Source organism: Myiozetetes cayanensis, unplaced genomic scaffold, assembly GCF_022539395.1.
Source record: "Myiozetetes cayanensis isolate MyiCay16 unplaced genomic scaffold, myiCay2020 scf2-11, whole genome shotgun sequence".
Taxonomy (NCBI): domain Eukaryota; kingdom Metazoa; phylum Chordata; class Aves; order Passeriformes; family Tyrannidae; genus Myiozetetes; species Myiozetetes cayanensis.
Genome location: NW_026087411.1, coordinates 8409014 through 8430320, shown reverse-complemented (window position 1 = coordinate 8430320; position 21307 = coordinate 8409014). Strand labels below are relative to the sequence as shown.

The 21307-nt window shown below is 41.4% G+C and overlaps 1 protein-coding gene across 4 annotated transcripts in view; it reads left to right on the top strand.

Annotated features, from left to right (window-relative positions):
- MACROD2 (mono-ADP ribosylhydrolase 2) overlaps positions 1-21307 on the top strand; it is a 1470694-nt gene that overhangs the window by 445671 nt on the left and 1003716 nt on the right. For all 4 annotated transcript variants that reach the window (XM_050314972.1, XM_050314974.1, XM_050314971.1 and 1 more), the window contains exon 6: positions 20629-20750. In XM_050314972.1, the coding sequence (XP_050170929.1) occupies positions 20629-20750 (122 nt within the window). The remainder of the gene's footprint in view (positions 1-20628; positions 20751-21307) is intronic.

The window sequence follows — 21307 nt, the reverse complement described above, 5'->3', positions numbered from 1 at the left end:
CAGGTTCTTTCAAAGGGATGGTCAGATGGTGGGGATAAAAATTACATCTTCAGAGACATGATTGCATAAATACATTTTTGTACTGAAGGTCAACAGATGTTTAGCTGTTCCTTAACACCAGGTTTTTTTGCAAAAACCCAGCTGAAGGTGGAGAGGGAGAAATCCAGCTTGGTTTCCGAGTGGCACATGTTCACAACAACGTGAACTCCGGCAAAGAGCCCTCAAAGCCAATTCTGCCAGAAGGCCAAGGAGTAATTGGTACAGGATTGAGCTGAGACTCCAGTGCTTCAAGTGATCCCAGCTGGGACCTGGGCAGAACATGTTCTGTCATTGGACGTCGGTTCTGTGATTCAGCAAAATGCCCCGGTCCTTTTGCAAGCGCTGAAGTTCAGGGTTCCTTAAAAATAAGGGAAAGAAATTCCTCTTTTATTTGCAGCATGTCAACGTTTTGTAAGATGGTGTTTTCAAAGGCTTTTATGTGTTCAGCACACTGGCAACCTTTCATGTGTTACATGGTCAGTCCCTGGTGTCTGAACCCTGTAATTAAGCATCTGTCAACCCTCTAACCATGTCATCATGTCTAGGCTGGCATTCTTTTCCATGTGTTCCAAGTATTTTATCTTTAAATCTCACTATTCCAACTGTATAGGGCTTATTCTCATTAATTTGCAATGTAATTATTCATAATAATAATAATTTTCTACAATATTGTTTTGAAGCTTTTAAAAAGGATTTTTATAAATATCATCAGTATATCTGGTCTGATAAATCAGAGTGTGGGTGATGCCTTGATTTTGGTTTATTCAGTTGAAAATTGGAAATCTGACTCTTGGTAAGTGGTGGGAATGTTCTTATACTAATTAGTGCCTCAGAAGAGGAAAACTGTCCTTCATCACTGGATTTGATGATAGTTCACCTTCTATTGAGGTGACTGTCCTGGTTATGTTAATCGTGCCAAGCTTCTCTGATTTATGTTTTGTGTGACACTTTTTTGGTGTAAGGCTTATTATCTGTTCAAAAACACTGTGGTCCGAGGGTGGGTACAAAATTACTGGATGGATTTGAATGACTTACCCTTATTTTGCTATTGCTCAAAAATCTGGTCCAGCAATGCTTCTCTCCAGAAGGGTGTGGGATACGATTTATTTTATTTTTAAAACTGTGTGAAACTTGATGACAAAATGAAACTCAGTAGTAAGTTTTAAAATCCGGTTCAATTCTGAACCAGTGTCACTGTCAAAGTCCTGTAATCGCATCTGATTGATTCTGGTAGAAATAGAATAAAAATGACAGGGTTATGTGCTCTGCTGGATGGACAGGTGTATTTACACTTGAGCATCTATTTCAATACAGGGATGAAATCTGGGTAACTGATTGGTTTCAGTGTTGCTCTGTGTCTAAATTTGGTGGTTTTCTTATACTTAAGCAAAGAAGAGAGTAAAATATTTTTCCCTTTTCGTTGCTTTGGTATTCAGATACTGTTTAAACTAATTGGCTTTATTGTTTGAATACCAGATCTGTGCAAAGAAACAATGTTCTGATGTGCATAACCCTGCTGGATTCAAGGCATCAAAGAAAGTAGTATCCTACCTGGTGCCTTGGTACACTGCCCTGCTTTTTGTTTGAGTCAGTTTTATTTGCAACAGCTTTTTGGGCTAATGTGGGTAAAGAGCTGGTGAAACGTGATGGAGCGTCGGGCCCGGATCTGAACGTGGTGGCAGCTACCAGAGGGTCACTCGTGAGTCCCAGTGGCCTGGGCTGAGACACACGGTGAGGTGATTTTTCTCAGGGGAAATAAGTCCCAGGGAATTATCCTGTAGAGGTATTAACTCAGCACAAGGAATTGACCTCCTGCTCTTTGGAAGGAATATCAGGTCGCTGGGTAATAGTGCTGTATGCTTCCACTAACAAGGAATCTTGGTTTAAAGTCTTCTCGCTTGGTGTTCCCATGTGGACCTACGTCAAGGAGCCTTCCTGGAGAAAACTACCGAGCTAAAATGGAAATAGTATGTGCTGGGGGGTGGGGGGAATAGCAGGGCTGTAAAGATATTCAGTAATGGCCTGTGTTTAAATACCACGCTGCAGCATCTTTGGACAGATGCATATTGTGGGTAATAAAGCAAACACATTAGGTTAACTGCTGGAGGTGGAGGTTATATGCCGATGAAGCAAACCCTTCTGTCCTTCCTGTAACTTATTTGCATGGCACAGCCTGACGGATGCAATCCTGCTGCGTCGCTGCCCTCGGGTGCAGAGGTTCATCTTTGAGGTTTAAAGGGAAGAAAAGTGTCCCTGAGACCGTGTGGTCCCTCTCACAGGGCACCAGGTGATTGTGGTAGAGCCCTGGTGGGGGAAACCTTCCTCTGCTATGTGGCTGCCCCATCCCTGAAAGTGTCCAAGGCCAGGCTGGATGGGACTTCGAACAACCTGGTCTACTTGAAGGTGTCCTTGCCCTTGGCAGGGGGATTCCAACAAGATGATCTTTAAGGTCCCTTCCAACCCAAATAATTCCATGATGGCAGGTACTATTCTGACGACCATGTACTTTTACAGCACGCTGTTATTTTGGAACAGTTTGTCAGAAGTACTTAATAGCTTGCTTCAACAAATGTGTTATTCTGTACTTGTGTTCTGCTCCAATTTTTCTGCTTCTCCTTAATCTCCCACTCCCCTCGTTCCCTCGCTTTAATGTAGCCTTATTATAGTTGCATACATTTATAACCATCCAGTAACAGGCATGAAATAGATACTCTTGAATATTTCCTAGCACAGGATATGATTAATTCCCACTCTTTATTGTAGGGATAGCAAATAGATGGGAAATAATGGCTTGTTGATGGCACGCCTTAGGCACGCTCTTGTGTGCACGTTTGCAGGGAGGCACAGTGCGGACGTCCAGATTCGTACAGGTGCTCATGCTCCAGACAGGAACAACTGCTTTAATTGCTCACTCCCCTTCATTCATCTTCCTTAAGATACTGAATCAAAATCCCATTCCTCTGCTAATCTCCCTACACATCGTATATTAGATTTCGTAAGGGCTCCGTAACTTCTACCAGAACCAACAGATCGTCAGACACTTGTAATCAAAGCGCTGTTTCATTCCAGTTGGCTGCACAGCACAGCCGTGGAGCTCTGAGTAAGCTAACGGGAGGCAAACTGGGAACAACAAGAAAACCTGCTGAAAATGCACCAAGTGCAGCAGAACTACACCTTAATCCAGAGCTGTGAGGGGTGAAATGCACCTCTCAGTGAATAATCTGCAGTCCCGTTACGGCTGAGCCGTGAACTGAATGGTTGGTGACGTACAGGCTGGATTATTCCATCTACTTTTTGTGCCGTATATCCAAAAGTTGACACTTAATTATGTTGTCCCACAGTAGATCAAATTTTACAACAGCCACAAAAGATTAAAATGGTTTTATACCGGGGACATTCAGAGGATAAACAGCGCTGTGTTATAGGAGGGAACGGCAGTCAGCTGTGTTGCCATCTGGGAGAGGAGCACTGGAGAGCTATTAATATGTAAACCTTTTAGGTTTTCTTTTTTATCTTATTTTTTTATTTTATCTTTTTTTTTAGAATCAGTAGCATTCCTAAAGAACTGATTGAACCTCTATAGTAAATTTTGATGTCGAAGGATGCTGCAAATAGTATTACAGCAACAATTAACATGGGTAGAACTATAATCTCATCTGCTTTTAAGGTTTCTCCTTCAGACACTAGAGCAGAGAGAGTAAAAGATCAGATCAGGTTGCCTGTAGGGCAGTAAATCCACTGTGTTGCATAAACACTCCACTTGACACAGAAGAGGACAGTGCAGACTCTCCCTCTATCTCAGCAGAGCTTATCCATATTTATTTCAGCTAATCTTTTGATTCAATGTGGTAATCACTTAAATATCCTAATTGGCTAATTTTATTATTGCTTTCACTGCTAATGTGCTAATTGTTTTATTTCTGGGAAAGTTGTTAAAAATGCTACTCGATATTGATTTATTTATCTTCTGCTCCATTTATTTTTATTACAATATGGCTTGATTTAATTCTGTGTTTCAGGAAATCATTATCATGCATAAGCATATTAGTGAAGAAGGGTGGGGGCAGAATAAAAAATGGGAGAGGTGCCATTATACAGGAGAGAGATAAACACAAGGTAGAAGATTTGTGTTTAAATGAATTTGTTGTGTGGTCAGGACATGTCTGGCTGCGCTTCATTCATCTAGCTTCCCCTGCAACAAAACACAAAAATAAAAAGCCAATCAGTACCAACTCTCCAGGGTTTTACTGCCCTGGTTTCTGGTCAACAAGGCCCCATTGCCTCTTTAGTTTCCTGAAAGCATCAGCCCTTTGAAAAGGCTCATATAGCTGTGCCTAATTGCTGAGACTGGCTTTCTGCAGAGCCCTGAGCTATGGCAGGGAATTAGCTCCCCAGAGCCAGGATGCTTTCCTTTGGGGGAAAGCAGGGGAGGAACAGCTTCTCATCATGATGATAACCAGGTGAAGGTACAGAAGCTTCTAAATCCTGTCTGGGGAGTCCAGCTCCCTGCATTAGGCAGAAATTCACATAATGCTGCTTCATCAGGCTGTTTGCTGTGTTTTAGGTGTGTTAATTATTGTGATGGCTGTGTTAGTTGCTCCACAGGCTGGTTGCTGGCACTTTCAGGGGTGAAAAACGAGTAAATTCTAAAGATAAGCTCCAGAAAATAAGGTAATGCTTTGCCTAAAATCGAACTCATGCTGACTTGTAGGCCTGCAGCATCTTCTACCTTTTGCATTTACTGGGTCAAAACTGGGAGTGAGACCCGGGGTTTTGTCTCATCAGCTGTAGCCAATTCTGGAAACTCTGTCCAGACACCCAGCTCTCACAGTATTTGTGGAAGGTGCATAGGTTTCTCTTGGTTCAGGGCTGTTAGTGACTATCGAGGTGGTTAATGGCTTGTTCTTTTCTCCTTCTGATATGGGAAGGGGAAAAAAAAAAGGTGTTTAGACCTCCATAATTAATCTGTGTTTTGCTGCAGCACATCCTGAACTCTACACATGCCTAATTTCTAAGTAATCCAAATCTTTGGGTTTTGAACTTACCCTTTAGTCATGGAAATAAGGAAGGAATTTGAATTCTGTGAAACCATGAAACCATTAAAGAATCAAATATGGTGTTTGGAAGGGTCAGCTGGATAAAAACCAGACTTGAATATCTAAATAGCACTGAACACTCTTCTCAAGCAATCTCTTTATTAAGGAGTTATCAAAATGGGGGAAAAAAAGCGTCTCTTTAATGTGAAGATGTATTTGGCAATTTTATAATTTATTGGTGAAAAAATAAGCTTTTAAAATGCACTGCCTGTTTTCTCACCATATACATTCCCTTTACACGACCTTAGAGGTGCCTCATTGACTTTCTTACAGTCACTGGACTTTCTGTGTCATCTCTGATGGATCTCTAAAAATCCTAAGACCTTCTGTGCTCTTTCTAAGGGGTGTTGGGTTCATTCTCTGAACCCTCCTCTGTCAGAAGTCCTCTTCAGCGTTAAAACATAGGGTTAGGTTTTCCTAGAAATCCAGGAGGTTTTAGGTGAGATGTTCTCAGGGTAAAATAAATTGCTCTCTATCTTCATAACTATTTCAAGCACACTTCTCTCAGTTGTTTTTCTGTATTGTTGTGCCTTTTAGTGAAACACGTGGTTCCTACAGTTTCAGATTGAAGAATTTGGGCAGGGACACAAAAAGAGTTTGCTCCTAAGGCTCTGTCTCTTTGTGAAACCTTTCTGTGGCTTTTTGGCAAGACTAGAAACCTGTGAAAAGGGTACTGCTAGTTCAGAGACTTTCAGACAAGGCTGGGTGCTAGCCCAGGACTTTGCTGAATTTTACAGAACCTTCTACTTTGCCTTCCTCTTCCTGTATTGCAGTATAAGAAATCTTTGCTTCCATAGGAGCAGACCTCGACTTTATTTCCACTCAGGGCTGTATGCTTTATGTGTGTTATCTATTCGTAATGTGAAGTTTCAACAGTATGCACAGCTTATATCCACAGTAGCCATCTATCACTTGAAAGAAGGCTTTAATTAACAGAACCCTAATTTTAATGAGGTACTGAGCTATGATCTTGTAAATTCTGCGGCACAGAGAATCACTTAGTTCAGGTTCACTTGTAACAATCCTCAGCAGCACGGTGTTTTTTATGACTTATTTAAGAGATTTTGATGTTAATCTAGGAGCCCTTTCTGGAGTAACAGTGTTCTTTACCTTGTAAGCATATTCTGAATTAACTGTGTTATGTTTTTGAAGCAACTATACTCCCACTTGCTTTTCTGATCAAAAATTTCTGGTATGTCTGAACTATTCACCCTGGACCTCCAAGGGGATTCACTGCTCTCCAAATCCTTTCCAAAAAAGCATCTTTGCTGCAGTACCTGGGCCGGGGTAGGTGTTGTTTTCACAGAAACCACTCGTGTTTCACAACTGCAGCAAAGTAAACAGGTTGTGCCTCATCCAGAATGAGTGCTGGGCAGGAGGAAAAGGGCAGCTCTGGGTGTCGTGGTTGATGCCCTGGCTGAGATGCACTGATTTAAACACCCTGGGCCTGGCACAAGACCAGAAGGTGGGAAGTGAGGCAGGGAGGGTTCGGTGCCAGCTTCCTGTACCCTCCCATCCGAACCAGCCCATCACCCATCCTTGACTGATGGGAAGTGACAGCGGCATGTTGAGCTGCTTTAACCTGCAACGAGCCCTCCCCGCTCCCCGGGGGCAACTCCAGCCTGCTGGAGACAGACCTATCTTACAAGATCCCTTTCCCTGAAAATGCTGCGTGGGGCGAAGATGGTGGCTCTGCAGCAGTGTGAAAATGTTCCCTTGGTGGGAGGGGTGGCCCTGGGGGCAGCAGTGCCTGCTGCTTTCCCTACTGCTTCCCCTCGCCACACAGAGCACGTAGGGGAATTTAAGAATGAATCCCTGTGTGGGTTATTTTCTTCCCTCTTTCGAAGTGTTATCGCTTACAAGAAGCCATTCAGGTTGTTGTGAATGTGGGTTTTTTGTTTTTTTTTTTAATGGGGGCATTACAACGACAGGGCTCCCCCACAGAACCAAGAACCAGAAATGCTAAAATAATTCCCTGACAATGGAAAAAGGACGTCATTCTGCCAGATTTTGAGCACTAAATACCCAGTTGCTTATCCATAGCAAAACGGGAAGTTCATAAGGCTCAAAGCTGCGGGCACACTTTTGCAGGTATTGGGATTACACATGAATCTGAACTTTTGATTATTTCATTCTGAATAATCCAAATGGCCCAGTATTAATTATTTGTTGTGGGGTTTGTGGTTTTTTTTGTTTTTTTTCGGGAGGTTTTGTTTGTTTGGTTTTTTGTTTTTGTTTGGTTTTGGTTTTTTAACTATTATGGACCTCTAATAGTTGTTTGTTTGTTTTTTTTTTAAAGACTGAATAGAATCAAGGAATGGCTTGGGTTGGAAGGGACCTTAAAGACCACTTAGTTCCAACCCCTGTGCTGTGGGAAGGGACATCTCCCACTACACCAGCTTACTCAGATCCCCATCCAACCTGGCCTTGAACTTCCAAGGATAGGGCATCCACAGTTCTGTGGATGGTGCCTCTGGAGGGTGCCTCACCACCCTCACAGTAAAGACTTTCTGATCTAAACCTCTCCTCTCAGTTTGAAGCCACTCCCCCTTGTCCTATCTCTCCATACCTTCTTGTAGTCCCTTTGGGATGCAAGCCAGAACGTGGTTGGCTTCCTGGGCTGTGAGTGCACATTGCTGGCTCGTGTTGAGTTGCTCATCCAACAGCATCTCCAGTTCCTTCTGCTCAGGGCTGCTCTCAATCCCTTCTCTGCTCAGCCTTGTGCTGGGAATGTGCCGACCCATGTGCAGGAAATAAATACTATGTTTTTAGCAATTGATGGGTTACTTAATATCCTACTGATTTACCATTCATTTCCGCGAGCACATGACATTATATCCACGTCTGTCTCACCAGCATTCCCACTCAAAGTGTGGATTTTTGTTGGCATTTTTTAGAAAATGTGCATTTCGTAACATTTGAGTTCAGCATAATTGTTCAACTTCCCCATCAGCCTCTATTTCACACTATCAAGAAGCTCCACTTCCATAATTTAACTGATGCTTTTGTTTAAGTTATTAGTAAATTGTTTTGTACTAACATCAGCAAACGATGAGAATGATTTTTGTTTGAAATGAAGTAGTCTTCCTATTCAAGGGCTGGTAAAAGAAAGCTTAAATCAACATTCAAGTTACTATTCAGACTGTTTATTTTAACTGATGGTGCATTTTCATTGTCTTGTCCCACTCCTGTTGTGATGAGAATGTAGAATTAGACCTGGTGTCTGTGGTTCGTACCACAAATAAATGTAATTCTACCCCACTCTTGTTCATCAGCTGGTAATTGAAAACATCAGCAATGGTTTCTATTTTAGTCTCAAGCTCCAACAGTTTTTTTTGTGAGTTGGTGTTTTTTGTTGTTGTTGTTTGGGTTTTTTGGTTTGTTTTTTTTCCCCCTCCAGATTTTAGCGGAAGCGAATGTGCGCTTACTTTGGCAGTCCCATTTCAAGGGGTGCGACTGGGATCTTCTTTTTGGAAGAGTCAGTGTGTTCTTCGTGGACCTGAACCCCCGTTGAACACTTAGAGCCACTCAACTAGTTTTTACAATCTGTTGTCCTGTAAAGTAATAAATGGCCCAAATTTTCTTCACACTAATTAAAATTCCATTTCTCATGAATTCCTTAATCGAGAGCAAGTCATTATGTGCTTTGTTGATTCTTAAGTGCAAAGATAATTGCAATGGGCAGCATGAAAGTGGTTTGATTATTGCCTGTCGACTCTTGTGAATTCTAATAGGTCTAATTGCATAGCATCAATTCATCATCTCAGCATCACTTTTTATTATTAGCTCTCTGAATTGTAATGTGCTCATAAAGAAGTGTAGTAGTATATCAAGGCTGACATGGTACCTGGCCTATTGTAATTTCCCCTCCTTACCTAATGTTACTATTGAAATTAGAAGTTTATTATATGGTCCCCCTTTCCAGAAACTGGTTTAAAATTTGTCTCCATGAAGAAAAGGATACTGTCTTCCTCTGAATTTGCATTTGTAATTTCTCTGCTAAATGATATTCCTTTTTTTTTTTTTCCCCTTACTTTTCTAAATCGTTCCCATAAATCCTGGCTGTAATGTGTTGGCTGAGAAACATCCATCAAAAGCTTTATGGCAGGGTTCTTTGTTATTGCTGAACGTTAGTTAGATGATGGAGACTCTAATGAGGTGAAGTTCCCAACAAAACTTTTATTAACTGAGAAACGGGAGGAAAGGGGTGTTTGGATAGATTAGGAATTCATTCTGTGGGAATTTGGGAAGGGGGATTGGTTTTGCGTGGTATCTTTTTTTTTCCTTTCCTTTTTTCCCTTAAACCAAAGGGTATCAGTGTAGAAAATCTTGAAAGTATCTAAGGATAACTATAGAGGGAAAGCACAGTATTATTTTGACTAAAGGTTGTGAGGTTCTGGATTAGAATCTTTCATAGCTTCTCTGAAAGATAAAGTTTCTACCGAGCCAAATATTTAAATAAAAAAACATGAACACTGTCAACACAAACACAGGATGAAAAAGTTTCCTCTTGAGTTTCCTCAAAAATGACAAGATGCCTTTGTGCTTACGCTAAAACTTTGCTTTCTCCTAAAACTTCACAAGCATAGTGAGATCCTCACCCCAGATTCCTCATCCTTGGCCTTTTTCCATCTGCTGCTCCAGCACTGGTACTGTCTGCAGACTCCTCAAGGCACCAGCAGTGCTGCAAAGTTAAAACCCAAGGGTGGGTTTTAACACTTGGCCGTGGAAATGACACTAGTGAAGCAATTGGATTTACCTTTTCCAAGGTGTTGCCCTCAGGCAAAGGGTCCACGTTGAGACCCGTGTGTAAGGTCGGGATTTTTGCCATGCTTGGTGGTCAGGCATTTTGGCTCCCTTTGAAATAAAGGTGGGCAGTGGTTTCACAGGAACCTGTGCAAGGCACACGTCTGTGTTTTGGTTTTTCTTTCCTGCTGCCTCTCCCGACGTGTCTTTGCTGGCTTGACTGTTTTGTGTTGCTCAGCTGGCAAGGTCAGCCAAGTGGTTTGCTGCCTCATGTGCTCTGATTCTGGCTCTTTGTGAACAATAAGAGCTGACATTATTCTTGAAGCAATTGCTTTCATTCTGAAAATACCAGTCTGCCTTTCCAACAGCCCGCATAAGGGGGGTCGGCGCTGTGAAGTACAGCTTTAGACGCAGACTTCTAAAAACTCCACCTCATCCTCGAGCCGGCGTTCAAGTGGATAATGTGATTTTGCAGACATTTCCCCTTTCCCCTGGAGAGACGGTGCATTTGGGCTTGCGGGCACTGCGGGTGGCAAAATAACCGTTTTGATTCGACAGCCAGTGCAGTAAAATTTACAAATATTTTTCTCAGTGTGGTTCCTCAGAAACGGAGCAGTTCCCCTCAGCAAGGGACGGCCTTGTGCTTGGAAATGGCATCTTGTTCTGACTCTGGGCGCCCTCGTGAGCTTTGCCGTCTCCACATAAGGGTTTTTTTCAAAGGCATCGCTACATTTACAGGTTACTGCTGCCTTTTCTAGCCCCGCTCTTTCCGGTTCCCAGTTCCTAAACACCGATATCCCGTTTGAGCAGCCTGAGTTGGAAGTTCACCGTTTGGGTTATTGTGAAAGGCTCATGACAGGTCAGTGGGATGCTGCGATGTAACTGAGAGCGCAGGTTGGCTTTATTTACACCTGCGTTCCGTTTGCAGAAAGCGGGAGCTCAAGACTGTCCTTCAGCAGCTCTTTTAGCTCATTACATGACTTTCCAGAAGGTTGTTTAAGTACGTTTTTCTCAACTGAGCTGAACAAGAGGTGACACCAGTGTTTCTCCAAGGGCTCTTCCCAGTGACATTGACAGGGAGAACATTAGCAGTGCAATAAGCCTCGGCAAGTTGTTAACAGTTCACTTTGCAGTACAATTTTTTTTCATCTTGGGGGGAAAAAAAAAAAAGAAATAGTTTCCCCGTTTCTTATTTTGTAACGTTTGCTCCTGCTGCAAATTCAACTGTTTACAACTTTCACTGATGCAAAACACTCTCAAGATGTTTGTCAAAGCTTGTTTTTCACTTGGAACCGCAGGAGCATTACATATTGTGCAAAATATCATGCCACAATTTTCTCTAAATATCCTGGTTGGATGCATTTCATGTTTCTTACTTAGCTTTTGTGTCTGCCAGCCTTTCTGAGCACGTTTGCTGGAGACATCGAGCTCCTTTCCACCTCAGTGGTGCTCACCTGTGATGTTGGTGTGCTGAGGGCAGCTCCTGTACCAGAGTAGCCTGACTGAACTGGCCAGGTTGATCTATATTTTATATAATATATATAATTTATTGTAATAATAAAATTATTAATTATCTCTATTAATTAGCTGGCTGAGCTCATTTATATTGTATATATACATGTTATATATACAATACAAGTTAGTCTTTCTACTCATTTTGTTTGAAGCGTTTGGAGAAGCAATAGCTGTTTATTGACAAAGCGTGCAGGTAGCAGGTCTGAAGCACTGAAGTTCTTCTCTAAATCTGTTATTTTTTCCTCCATTCTGTATCTGTAGCACAGTCTGTGCAGATACATGTCTTTATTTCCCTCCCCACTTCAGCACCATGCCCTGCCCCCGTCATCTGCTGGCTTTGCTTTTAGGATGGATTGCAGAGCAGTGGATTCCGAGTGCTAATATTTGTCTCATTGCCAGCTGATGAAACTAAACTATCTTTCAAACTGGAGAGCATCTCTGGGGACGAGGCGGGGAGGAAACGGCCACAGGAATTTATCACGGATGCTCAGCATGCTCTGCATTCCCACAAGTTGGTGTCTGGGATATGTTGATATCAGGAGGGCGCTTTACCGTGGTTTCAGCCACCTGAAATTAAAATACAATTGATGATAGAAAGTGAGATTCCTCTTCTAGGCATGAAGTCTCATGCTACGGTTCAAAGAGCTGTCCAGTTATTTCGCTTATCACACTTATATGAAGCAATTAAAGTGGCACTGCCAACTTGAAATCCAGTCAGCTTTTAAAAATGAGTTGAGCCTACTTTTAGTTGCTGCATCATATGTCCCTCTTTCCATTGGCTGTGTTTGGCTGAGTTTGGGAGAGAGGTGGCGATAGTAAATTGAATTTTTTCCTCTTTTTGTTGTTGTGTGATGGGCTCATAGGTGTAGCAAGAGAAAGCATCTCTGACTGTGCACAAAGATTTGTGAAAATTCCAGAAGAGAAATACTTAAAATCAAGTAAATCAGAGGCACCCTGTATGTATTTTCTTGTGAAAGTAAAAAAGGTAGTAAGAGTGAGATTTTTCAGTGGTGGCCTTTACAAGATAAAATGACAAATGTGTATTCCTTTGTGCAGGGGAAGGTGTGCTCTCCTTTCCTTTGCTGATGTTTGGGTCCTTGTTACCTTTAAACAGTGGTCTCACTGATGTGGGACCACTCCCAGGCTGGAAAGGAGTTCTTGAGCTGGGAGCTTTAAACACTGTGTTTATTGCTGTGAGGAAAGCCCAGTATCCCCTGTATAGATTGCAGCCCTGTAGCACAGTTCACATCTCCTCACCTCTGTCTTTTTAAACCAGGAATGTATATTTAAAAAAAAAAAAAAATTAATTGTTTCAGTCTTGTCATTTCTCACTTTCTCCTCCTTCTGCATCCACTTGTCTTTGAGAGGTGATAAATGGTGCCAAGAGGCTGCACAAGGCTCTGCTTATCTGTATTGCAAGAGCAGTGTGGCTTGTGTCAAGGCAAATACTGAACTTTAGCTTGGTTTTAAGTGTTCAAACTTGGAAGTTAATCAGGCTGATTTAGCTATCACCGGTTTCTTTAGAAAGATACATGGAGAACCTGTAATTTTATCACCTTTTTCTTTTTTTTTTCCTAAAGAAGACATGCAAAATCCTTAGCAAAGCATCTGTTTTCTGCTGTGAGAGATATGTAGATTAGAGAAGTGTCAAATGAAAAAAAGATGTGCTCTGGTTTTTGAGGTGAAAGAAGTTTGTTTTTCCTCAAGAAAACATATAGAAATAGCAAATGAAAAAAAAAAAAAAAGAATGTGGTAACTTTTTGTAATGTGCTGCCCTCAAGGAATAGATGCACCAGGGAAGTTATGAATATATAATACATTTTTCCTTGAAACTTCAAGTCATACTTTATTGCCTTCTGAAGAAGCCAATAAAACTTCCCATTAAAGAAACAATTCTTTCAGTCTTTTTTTCTTTTTAAAACCCTTTTTACCTGAAGTGATCTGATTAAAAAATTTGTATCCTTTCACTGGGCAGATAAAACCCTGTGCTGGCAGTTCCCCTTCTTTCCACGTGCTGCTAACTGTGCGGTTAGGTGTCGTTTTGTTTGGTCTTCTGAAAACCTCCTGCTGTGATCACCAGTCCTCTCAAGTGAAGATCAATTCATGAACTTTTTTTATAAACAGTGGCTTGGGGACCTGCTTGTGTTCAACATGTCCCATGGCCACGGCAAACACGACGTGTTGGATTGTTTTTCTGGGTCTCTTGGGGTGCCTTCCTTTGTTTCAGCGTCCCTACAATGATCTTGACCAAATAACAAAAACCAGTTTTAGTAAGTAACACTGATAAAGTTATCAAAACAGAATTTACACAGGGAAAAATCCTTAAAATAGGAAATAAAGAGCTTTTGCTATAGCTTGTTAAATTATTGGAGCACTCTGTAGCACCGTTCAGCGCTCACAGGAAAGTGAAAAAGTTCAAGTTCTGGGTGTTAATCTTTTCTGGGTAAAAATAGTCTGGTTCTATGTTTTGTGGTGAGGCTGAGTGAGGTTTTTTGTGGATGGGATTATTTTTGGGGGGGGGAGGGGGGGGATGTTTTTTGGTTTTTCTCATCTCCTGAAGATCATAGGTGACTAAATCAGCTTTAACTGAACTGGGTTGGACACTGAGAACAGCCTAAGTGAGACAAGGGGGCATGCTTAGAGGAGCTGAGAGCATTAATTAGCTTGTTTCTGATTTCTGTGCCCCTGTAATTAATGCAATTCCAAAACTAGAGCTGGAGTTAACTTAAACCCCATTTGCAATTTTAGAACTTGTATTGCACGCTTTTGTGGATAATATTTGCAAGCTTCTGTTTTGAATTCAGAATCGAGTGGGGTTAAATATAGCTTAAATTTACGTAGTTGCTGTTAAATCCTTCACCGTGCTGAGTATTTTGGTGTAAATTTTCTGTGAAACAGCACTAAAAGTGTGTCTTGATGTCTTAAGGATAAACACTTTTAATTTAGGGCAAGCAAGTTTATTTTTGAGTGCTGGAAAGCCTTTTGACTTGAGCTATCAGATGATAACTTCTTTTGCTGTTCAATACAGTGGGAATAGAGAATCTTTATGGGCCATGCTTTCCTACATGTAGCCAACATAAACCAAAAGACAGATTAAGACATTTTTTGTCTGTAGCTTTGTCCACTTGCAAAGAATAATAGTCAGCGAAAGCTGGAGAGCATTGCTTGAGTCAAGGGGGTCACCTGGTATATGTCTCACAAGCCACTCGATGAGGACAGTGCTTGGCTGACCTCCTCTTTGCTGCTACAGCAAAGCGAGGTCTGCTCTGGCGTGCTGAGGACAAAAATCTGCTTAATTTCATCCGTTCTGTTTTCCTAAGCATATTCAAGTCTTCATTTGGGTGAGTGTTGCGTAGAAGGGGACAAGGGTAACATTTGAGCATTTCTACCACAAATTCCTCCAGTCCAGATTTAAAAAAAGGAACCAGAAGTAACAAGTCGCGGCTGTCCCAATTTCACGTCGCGTTCATTTCACGTCCGTCCGTGCCACGCCGTGAATGTCCCAGGCAGAGCCTTTTAGCCGTACACGTAGGCAATTATTTCCATGGAAGCGGCGGGGCCGTCTTTCTCACCGCTGCTTTGACATCTGTCATCGTGGCACTAAATTGCTTTGTAAAAACCTATTACTTTGGGATCTGGTGTGGTGTCTCTTAATTGCACCACTTGCTTCTCCTGCCCAAACAGAGCCTACTTTTGTTTGGGCCATTAATGGCGAGGCCCTGACGGCAGAGCGATGCCGTGAGTTCACTGATGGGAGGGGAGCCGCTCTGGGACTACACAGACATGCTTGGGCCTTGTATTTCATGACAAGCACGAGTGCCAGAAAGGCTTGGGCTCTGACTTGTGTGACTTAATTCTCTGGCCGGCTGTCGAGGCAGTGGTGTAACCATCGGGAACAAGCTCCCTGTGTTTTCCAGCTTCCCACGGATGCCGAGCGACCGCACTCTGCTAAATGCAGCCCATTGAGCACAGACTCCTGTGGCTGCCCCAAGGAGCTTTCAGGCTCAGCAAATCCTTCGCCTCTCCCTCTGGGAATATTGTTTTCTGACTGTGCTGTCTTGTAGTTAGGATGTACACCTAACCCGCTACGAGGGATGCTGGTTAATAATTTACGATAAACATATTCTTTACCTTTTCTTGGCAGACAATGCCATTTAGGTGAAAAATGGCTTAAATATGTCACACAAATGACTTCTAGGTATCACAGCTTTTGCAACTAATGAAACTTTTTTTTTCTCCTTACTGCCTCAAGCTTAAAAACCTGCGACTCTCTTTAACTGCTGATAAATGCTATATATATATATATATTTAAAGCTAAGAAATGCTTCTGAACTGAGTAGCTGTGTCATGCATAGTCATATGGAGCATTCAGTGATCTGTGTAAGATGTCTTACATTTAAAATATTCAGTTCCACTGATCTAGTTTTGGAGGCACATATTAGTAAATAAGTTAAATCAGACCGTGGTCCTGTGGGATTCATTTGAGCTGAACTTAAATTAACAGTTGTTACACACTGAAAATGCGCATTTTATGTGCAAGTGAACGTAACTGGAAATAGAAAATGAACAAGCTGAGCAATTTGTATACCAAAGCGTTGAGCTGTGCGCGTTCCTGAAGAACAGGGAGAGCCGGTAGGTGTGAATATCTCGAGGTAATTCCGTTTCCCACCAGCTCAACCTCAGCTGTCCCTTTACAGCACCAATGTGGTGGGTGCTTATTGTGTAAATGAACTGTTTAGATTTACAACTGGAGCCCTTGACGGTCCAAGTTTTTGCCGCATTATTTTTTTGTTCAACTCAGTGGCACGCGCAGTGCGGTACCTTCCTCCTTAAAATTCATGAAGTTCCCACTGTGATTGACAGGGCACAGCTCCATTATGCAGCTGGTGAGATGGGCTGATTATGGCCATGAATGTGTGAATGGGGTGAAGGAGAGAAATGTGTAATTGTTTCTGGCCTGGTTCATTAGCAAAGTGCCACACTCGCACCTGTAAGGGGGAGGAAAGTGAAGAACTTACTTGTACTTTTCCAGTTGTTTGGAAAAAACTCATTACACTAATGTTTTTGCCATCCAGTGGCTTTTACAAAGGACAGGGGGAGAGTAAATTACATCAAAAGTAATTTACATCAGTCCTCCAGGTTGTTTTTTTGAGGCCCAGTCACTTCTCTTCCTCCTTCTCCAAGTGGAAGTTGTGTTTCATCTTTGGCTGTGCAGCTCTGCCCTCTCTCCGTAGCAGTGCAGATAAAAACTCGTGTGACAAACAGCACATTAAGATGTATGGACTGACTTCTTTAATAAAAGAGACCCGAGAAAACAAGCCTCATTGGCCTTTTTACACATAGTTTGTACTCTACAGCAGATGTAGTTTCATTTTTTAAATATCCCCCTTCCTTATAAACACTGCTTTAAAACTAAATGGCTTCATTAGCATTAAAAGCAGTTTGATCCATTGCTGTGGCCTGAATCCCAGATGAGAATATACCTTCCTCGGGGGGCTCTCCACCTCGGTGTACTATTAAAAATGTAAGCAAACATCTCTGCTCTGTGTACACAAAGTGATTTACGAACCCGTGGATTGCAGCTTTCTTTTTAATGAAGTTTCCTATCACTGTGCTTGGCTGGCAGACTGACCACAGTAAATCAGCAGCTTCACAGCAGTGCTGGCAGCTTCATTTGACATAAAAGTTTAAAATACTACAATTGGCGAGTGTGGCATTCCCTGAGCACTGCCTGTTCCCAGTGTTTGCTCTGTTTACCTGGGTTTGAAGACCAAAAAACTTGTGGTTTAGTTTTTGGGAAATGCTTACATCTCTTGCTCCTGTTTGTACTCATTAATAAGTGCTCAGACAGCAAGAGAGGGTGCAGGAGTTACAAGAAGGAGCAGGAGCTGTTTGGTAGCAGCTGCAATCTACAAACTCCTGTAGACTCCCTGCCACAGCACACCCTCCCTCCTCCAGCTCCACAGAGAACAAATTTCTCTGGGTCTGTACAGGTAAAATGTACGAGCAGAAAGGAAACTTTCTTGTGACGGACAAGCTTGGAGATTGACACAGTCTTGGTCGATATATTAAAGATAAATGACTCTGCTTCAGCCTGTGAAGTCTGATCCTGATGTAGTAACTGCATGGGCTGAAGGAGGGGGGGAGAACTGTTTTATTTTCTGGTTTGTTTGCTTTATGTCTGTATAATCTCAGAGGGGTTTACCTGCCTTCAAACCTTAAGGTAATGTGGAATAGCTTGAGCAGAATAATGTGTAGCTTAGGAAATGTATGTATACACTGATTTTATTGACAGAGTACAACAATGAAATTATTACTTTCCTGTTTGTCTGCTGACCGTGAAGCGCTGGCATATTATTAATGCTGCTCTGCTAGTAAAATCTTTATCATGTGTTTCAGAATAATAGTGTGCCTAAGAAAAGCATTTTTTTTTGGCCAACAATATGCTGTAAACTGTTACAGTCGTTGTGATATTTTGTAAACCAGTTCATAGAATCATAGAATGCTTTGTGTTGGAAGTGACCTTAATAGTCATCTAGTTCCAATGCCCCTCCCATGGGATGCTTCCCACTAGATGAGGTTGGTCAGGGTCCTGTCTAAAGAGCCTCCTGTGATGGACTTGGAAAAAATTAAAATATAAAACATAGTAATGGCATTAAATGTTACCTATTTACATGAAGTGTCTGGTGCAGTGGCAGAGGGTTGCTAACGAGGCCCCATGAAAATGCTGAATTGGGAAGGTCTGAAAAAAAGATGACAAGGAAAACATTTTGCATTTATTGAGCTGAGAATTCTTAAAGCTTGTGTTTAATAATGAAAGACTAAAGGAATGGAGTTGAACATTTAAGGAGTGAAAATGTATCTAGAAATCATACTGTGGGAGTTTTATACAGAAAGACACGAGCAAGAATTTAGTACTTGGGCTGTTCCCCAAAACTCCTTCTTGTCTTTAGGTAATAAATTATTAATTTAAACTGTTATACTTCAGCTTTCAAGCAGTTGCACCTTGAAATGCAAGAAGCTCAACCTTAGCAGAAAGAGGGAAATGTTTGTGACTCTTTCTTTCATTATTCATCCTTTACATGTTCTTTTTAAGTTGATTTTATAGTCATTCCTTTATTTGCTTGGTGGCTGGTGGGTACTGTGAATTGGAAATGCGTCGTGGTACCTCTGATCTTGGTGTCTATAAACGTAGAATGAACTTGATTGAGATCAGATTCATGAGTATATTCCTTCCCCTGTAGGATCATAGAATCATTTAGCTTGGAAAGGACTTCTGAAGTCATTGAGTCCAACCATTAACCCAACACTGCCAAGTCCACTATTAATTGTCGTTTACTTCTCCCAAAAATAAAGAATGAAAAAAAAAAGTCAGGAGAAGTTGGTTTTTTTTTTCTTCCTCTGAAGTTACCAACACTTGCAAACAAAAACATTCCTTGGAAAGTTTCAACCTGAAGGGAACTGCTGTAGTCGTGAGCCGAAATTATGGTCTTACCTAACAGAAGTACTTCCACGACCTTATCTCTGCATGCAGAAGCAAATTTTAAACTAGCATGCTCTTTTTTTTATTTTTTTTTTCTAGGTCCTAATAGTTCTCAGTTTTTGATAGTAACTAAGACACACGTGAAAAGCATATTTTTTCTGAAATCCCAGGATGTCTTAGTCCCTTGCTGTCATCCTGCTCGGCAGTGGATAAAGGCTCAGCGCCCTCCGTGATGGTTCAGTTGCAGGGAGGGTTCGCTGCAGTCCGTGTCTGGCAGCCGTGACATTCAGCAGAAACTATCCAATCTGTCCATCTTGCTCCCACAACTGGAGAAAATTACTGTGATCAAAATCAACCTTTTATTTACTTCTCAGGAGGAGGGCTTTCTGTGGCGGTTGGGGAAGTTTAGCTCCTGCGGGTTTCGGTTTCCGTCGCAGCCGATTCCTCGGTGTTTCTGGGCACTGGGATTCGGACCTGCTTTTATTTGATGATTTATCAAGACTTTGTGGCTAATGTAAAGAAGAACTTTGGAGTTGCTCAAAACATCATGCCACCTTATATACCAACATATAAGCCACCTTCCGAGTAGCAGAGAGCAGGACTTGGCCGATGGCATCTGGATTTTAAAAAAGTGTGTGTTTTAATGTTAGTTTGTCCATTTTCCCTTATGCCTGGGTGTAGGCTGGATGGAAATAATCAAAGACAGCTTGGACAAAGAATAATGATGTGAATTCTGTTGGATTTGAGAGTAAATTAAAATATTCTGGAGTGTAGCAACAGCAGATGTTGCTTGGAAACCTGTCCCATATGGATAGGAACTCAACCAAACCAGTGGGAACAGTGGTACTGCAGTTGAAAGCACTGGCCTAGTCCCTGTTTGTGTAACGTTGCAAAAAAATAGTGCCATTGTTGTAGGGATGATAAGGAAAGGTAAAAAAAAAAATACATTCCACCATAACTCATTTTATTGTGTTCACATATACTGTAGAAGAATGACATTTAAAAAGTAAATGTGCTTCCCGCTAGTAAAATCATGATACCTTTTAGTTTGTGGATTTCTTTTCAAGGCTTTTTTATACTCCAGGCTTCTAAATTCATTTTTCTTATAGCACTTTAAAAACTTTGATTGATTGGAGTGTCTGATTTTGATGAGTCCAAATACCTCAGGTATTCCTGGACCGTGCTTTCCCGTCTTTGATCATTATAAATTTCTTCAAACAGAATATTTTGTTTTATGGCATGGCGTCTCTCCATCTGGTCTGGCGTGAGAGGAAAGCACTTAGCAAATTCATAGGTCACAACTTTTCTTCCCTTAAAAAATTGGTTGCTGAGAAAAATCAAAACACAACCCGTGTTTTGCCATTGAGGTGCTGAGGTTTTGTGTTGTGAAGTTCTCCTGTGAGCAGACTTTGAGGAGTGAGAACAACTGTTTCAAAGTTTATAACATTTACAGTTGTAGAGGCCTAAAGATTTAGAGGGTTTGTGAAAACATTTAATCTCTCCTGCGTGTGCATCGCAATGGACGTGTAACAAGGGTTTAATGCACCTTTCTCATTTTTGCCTTTAGTCCAAATACTTCAAGATTTAGCCTTTACTGTTCTCATTTTTAATTATTACACATGTAGCTTACTATCTGATTTCCAGTTATAAACATTTTCTCGCATTATTGTGTCTGGGTACAAGACCAGATTGGATTGATGTGCGATGTAGAAGGATCTCTAATGTTTCTTCATCTTTTATTTCCTGCAGATGTGATCCACACTGTTGGGCCGATTGCAAGAGGCCACCTCACCGACACTCATAAAGAAAACTTAGCAAGCTGCTATAAATCCTCTCTTAAACTGGCGAAAGAAAACAACATCAGATCAATCGTAAGTATTTGTGTGAGAAACGCGTTATTTCTTCTTCTAATTTGGAATCCTTGTTTCCTTGATGTGGAATAATTATAGTTGTGAGCTTCCAGAAGCGTTTCTTGCTGTTTGTGATGTGAAAAAGGAAGAAATTAAACATTATTTGGCCAAAATAGTTGCTAGAGGAAAGGGATAAGCTTATTGTAGGAGTTAGAGAAAGGGTGCCTGGTAGGAAGAGTACAAGCAACTCTCATAAAGGAAAGGAGGGAACTGGTCCCATGGCTCAGTCTTATACTGTATTATTTATTAAGAAAGACCTAGGAAGCCACTGGTCAGGAGGATAACTGCATGTAGCATTGCCTCCTAAATAGCTGGGAAGTTTATTCTGTTGCTTATTCTACCCATTAATGTTTCTTCCTAAAAATAAAGGTATTGGTCAAGTGATGCTGTTTATAGCACCCGTACCAAAAAATCAATCATAAAGTAGCCAGTTTTGTGATATTTCATTGAACTCAGAGGGTTCTTTGATTGCTTGAAATACATGCTACAGTTTTGTACCTCAAAAGGCCAGATTTTTG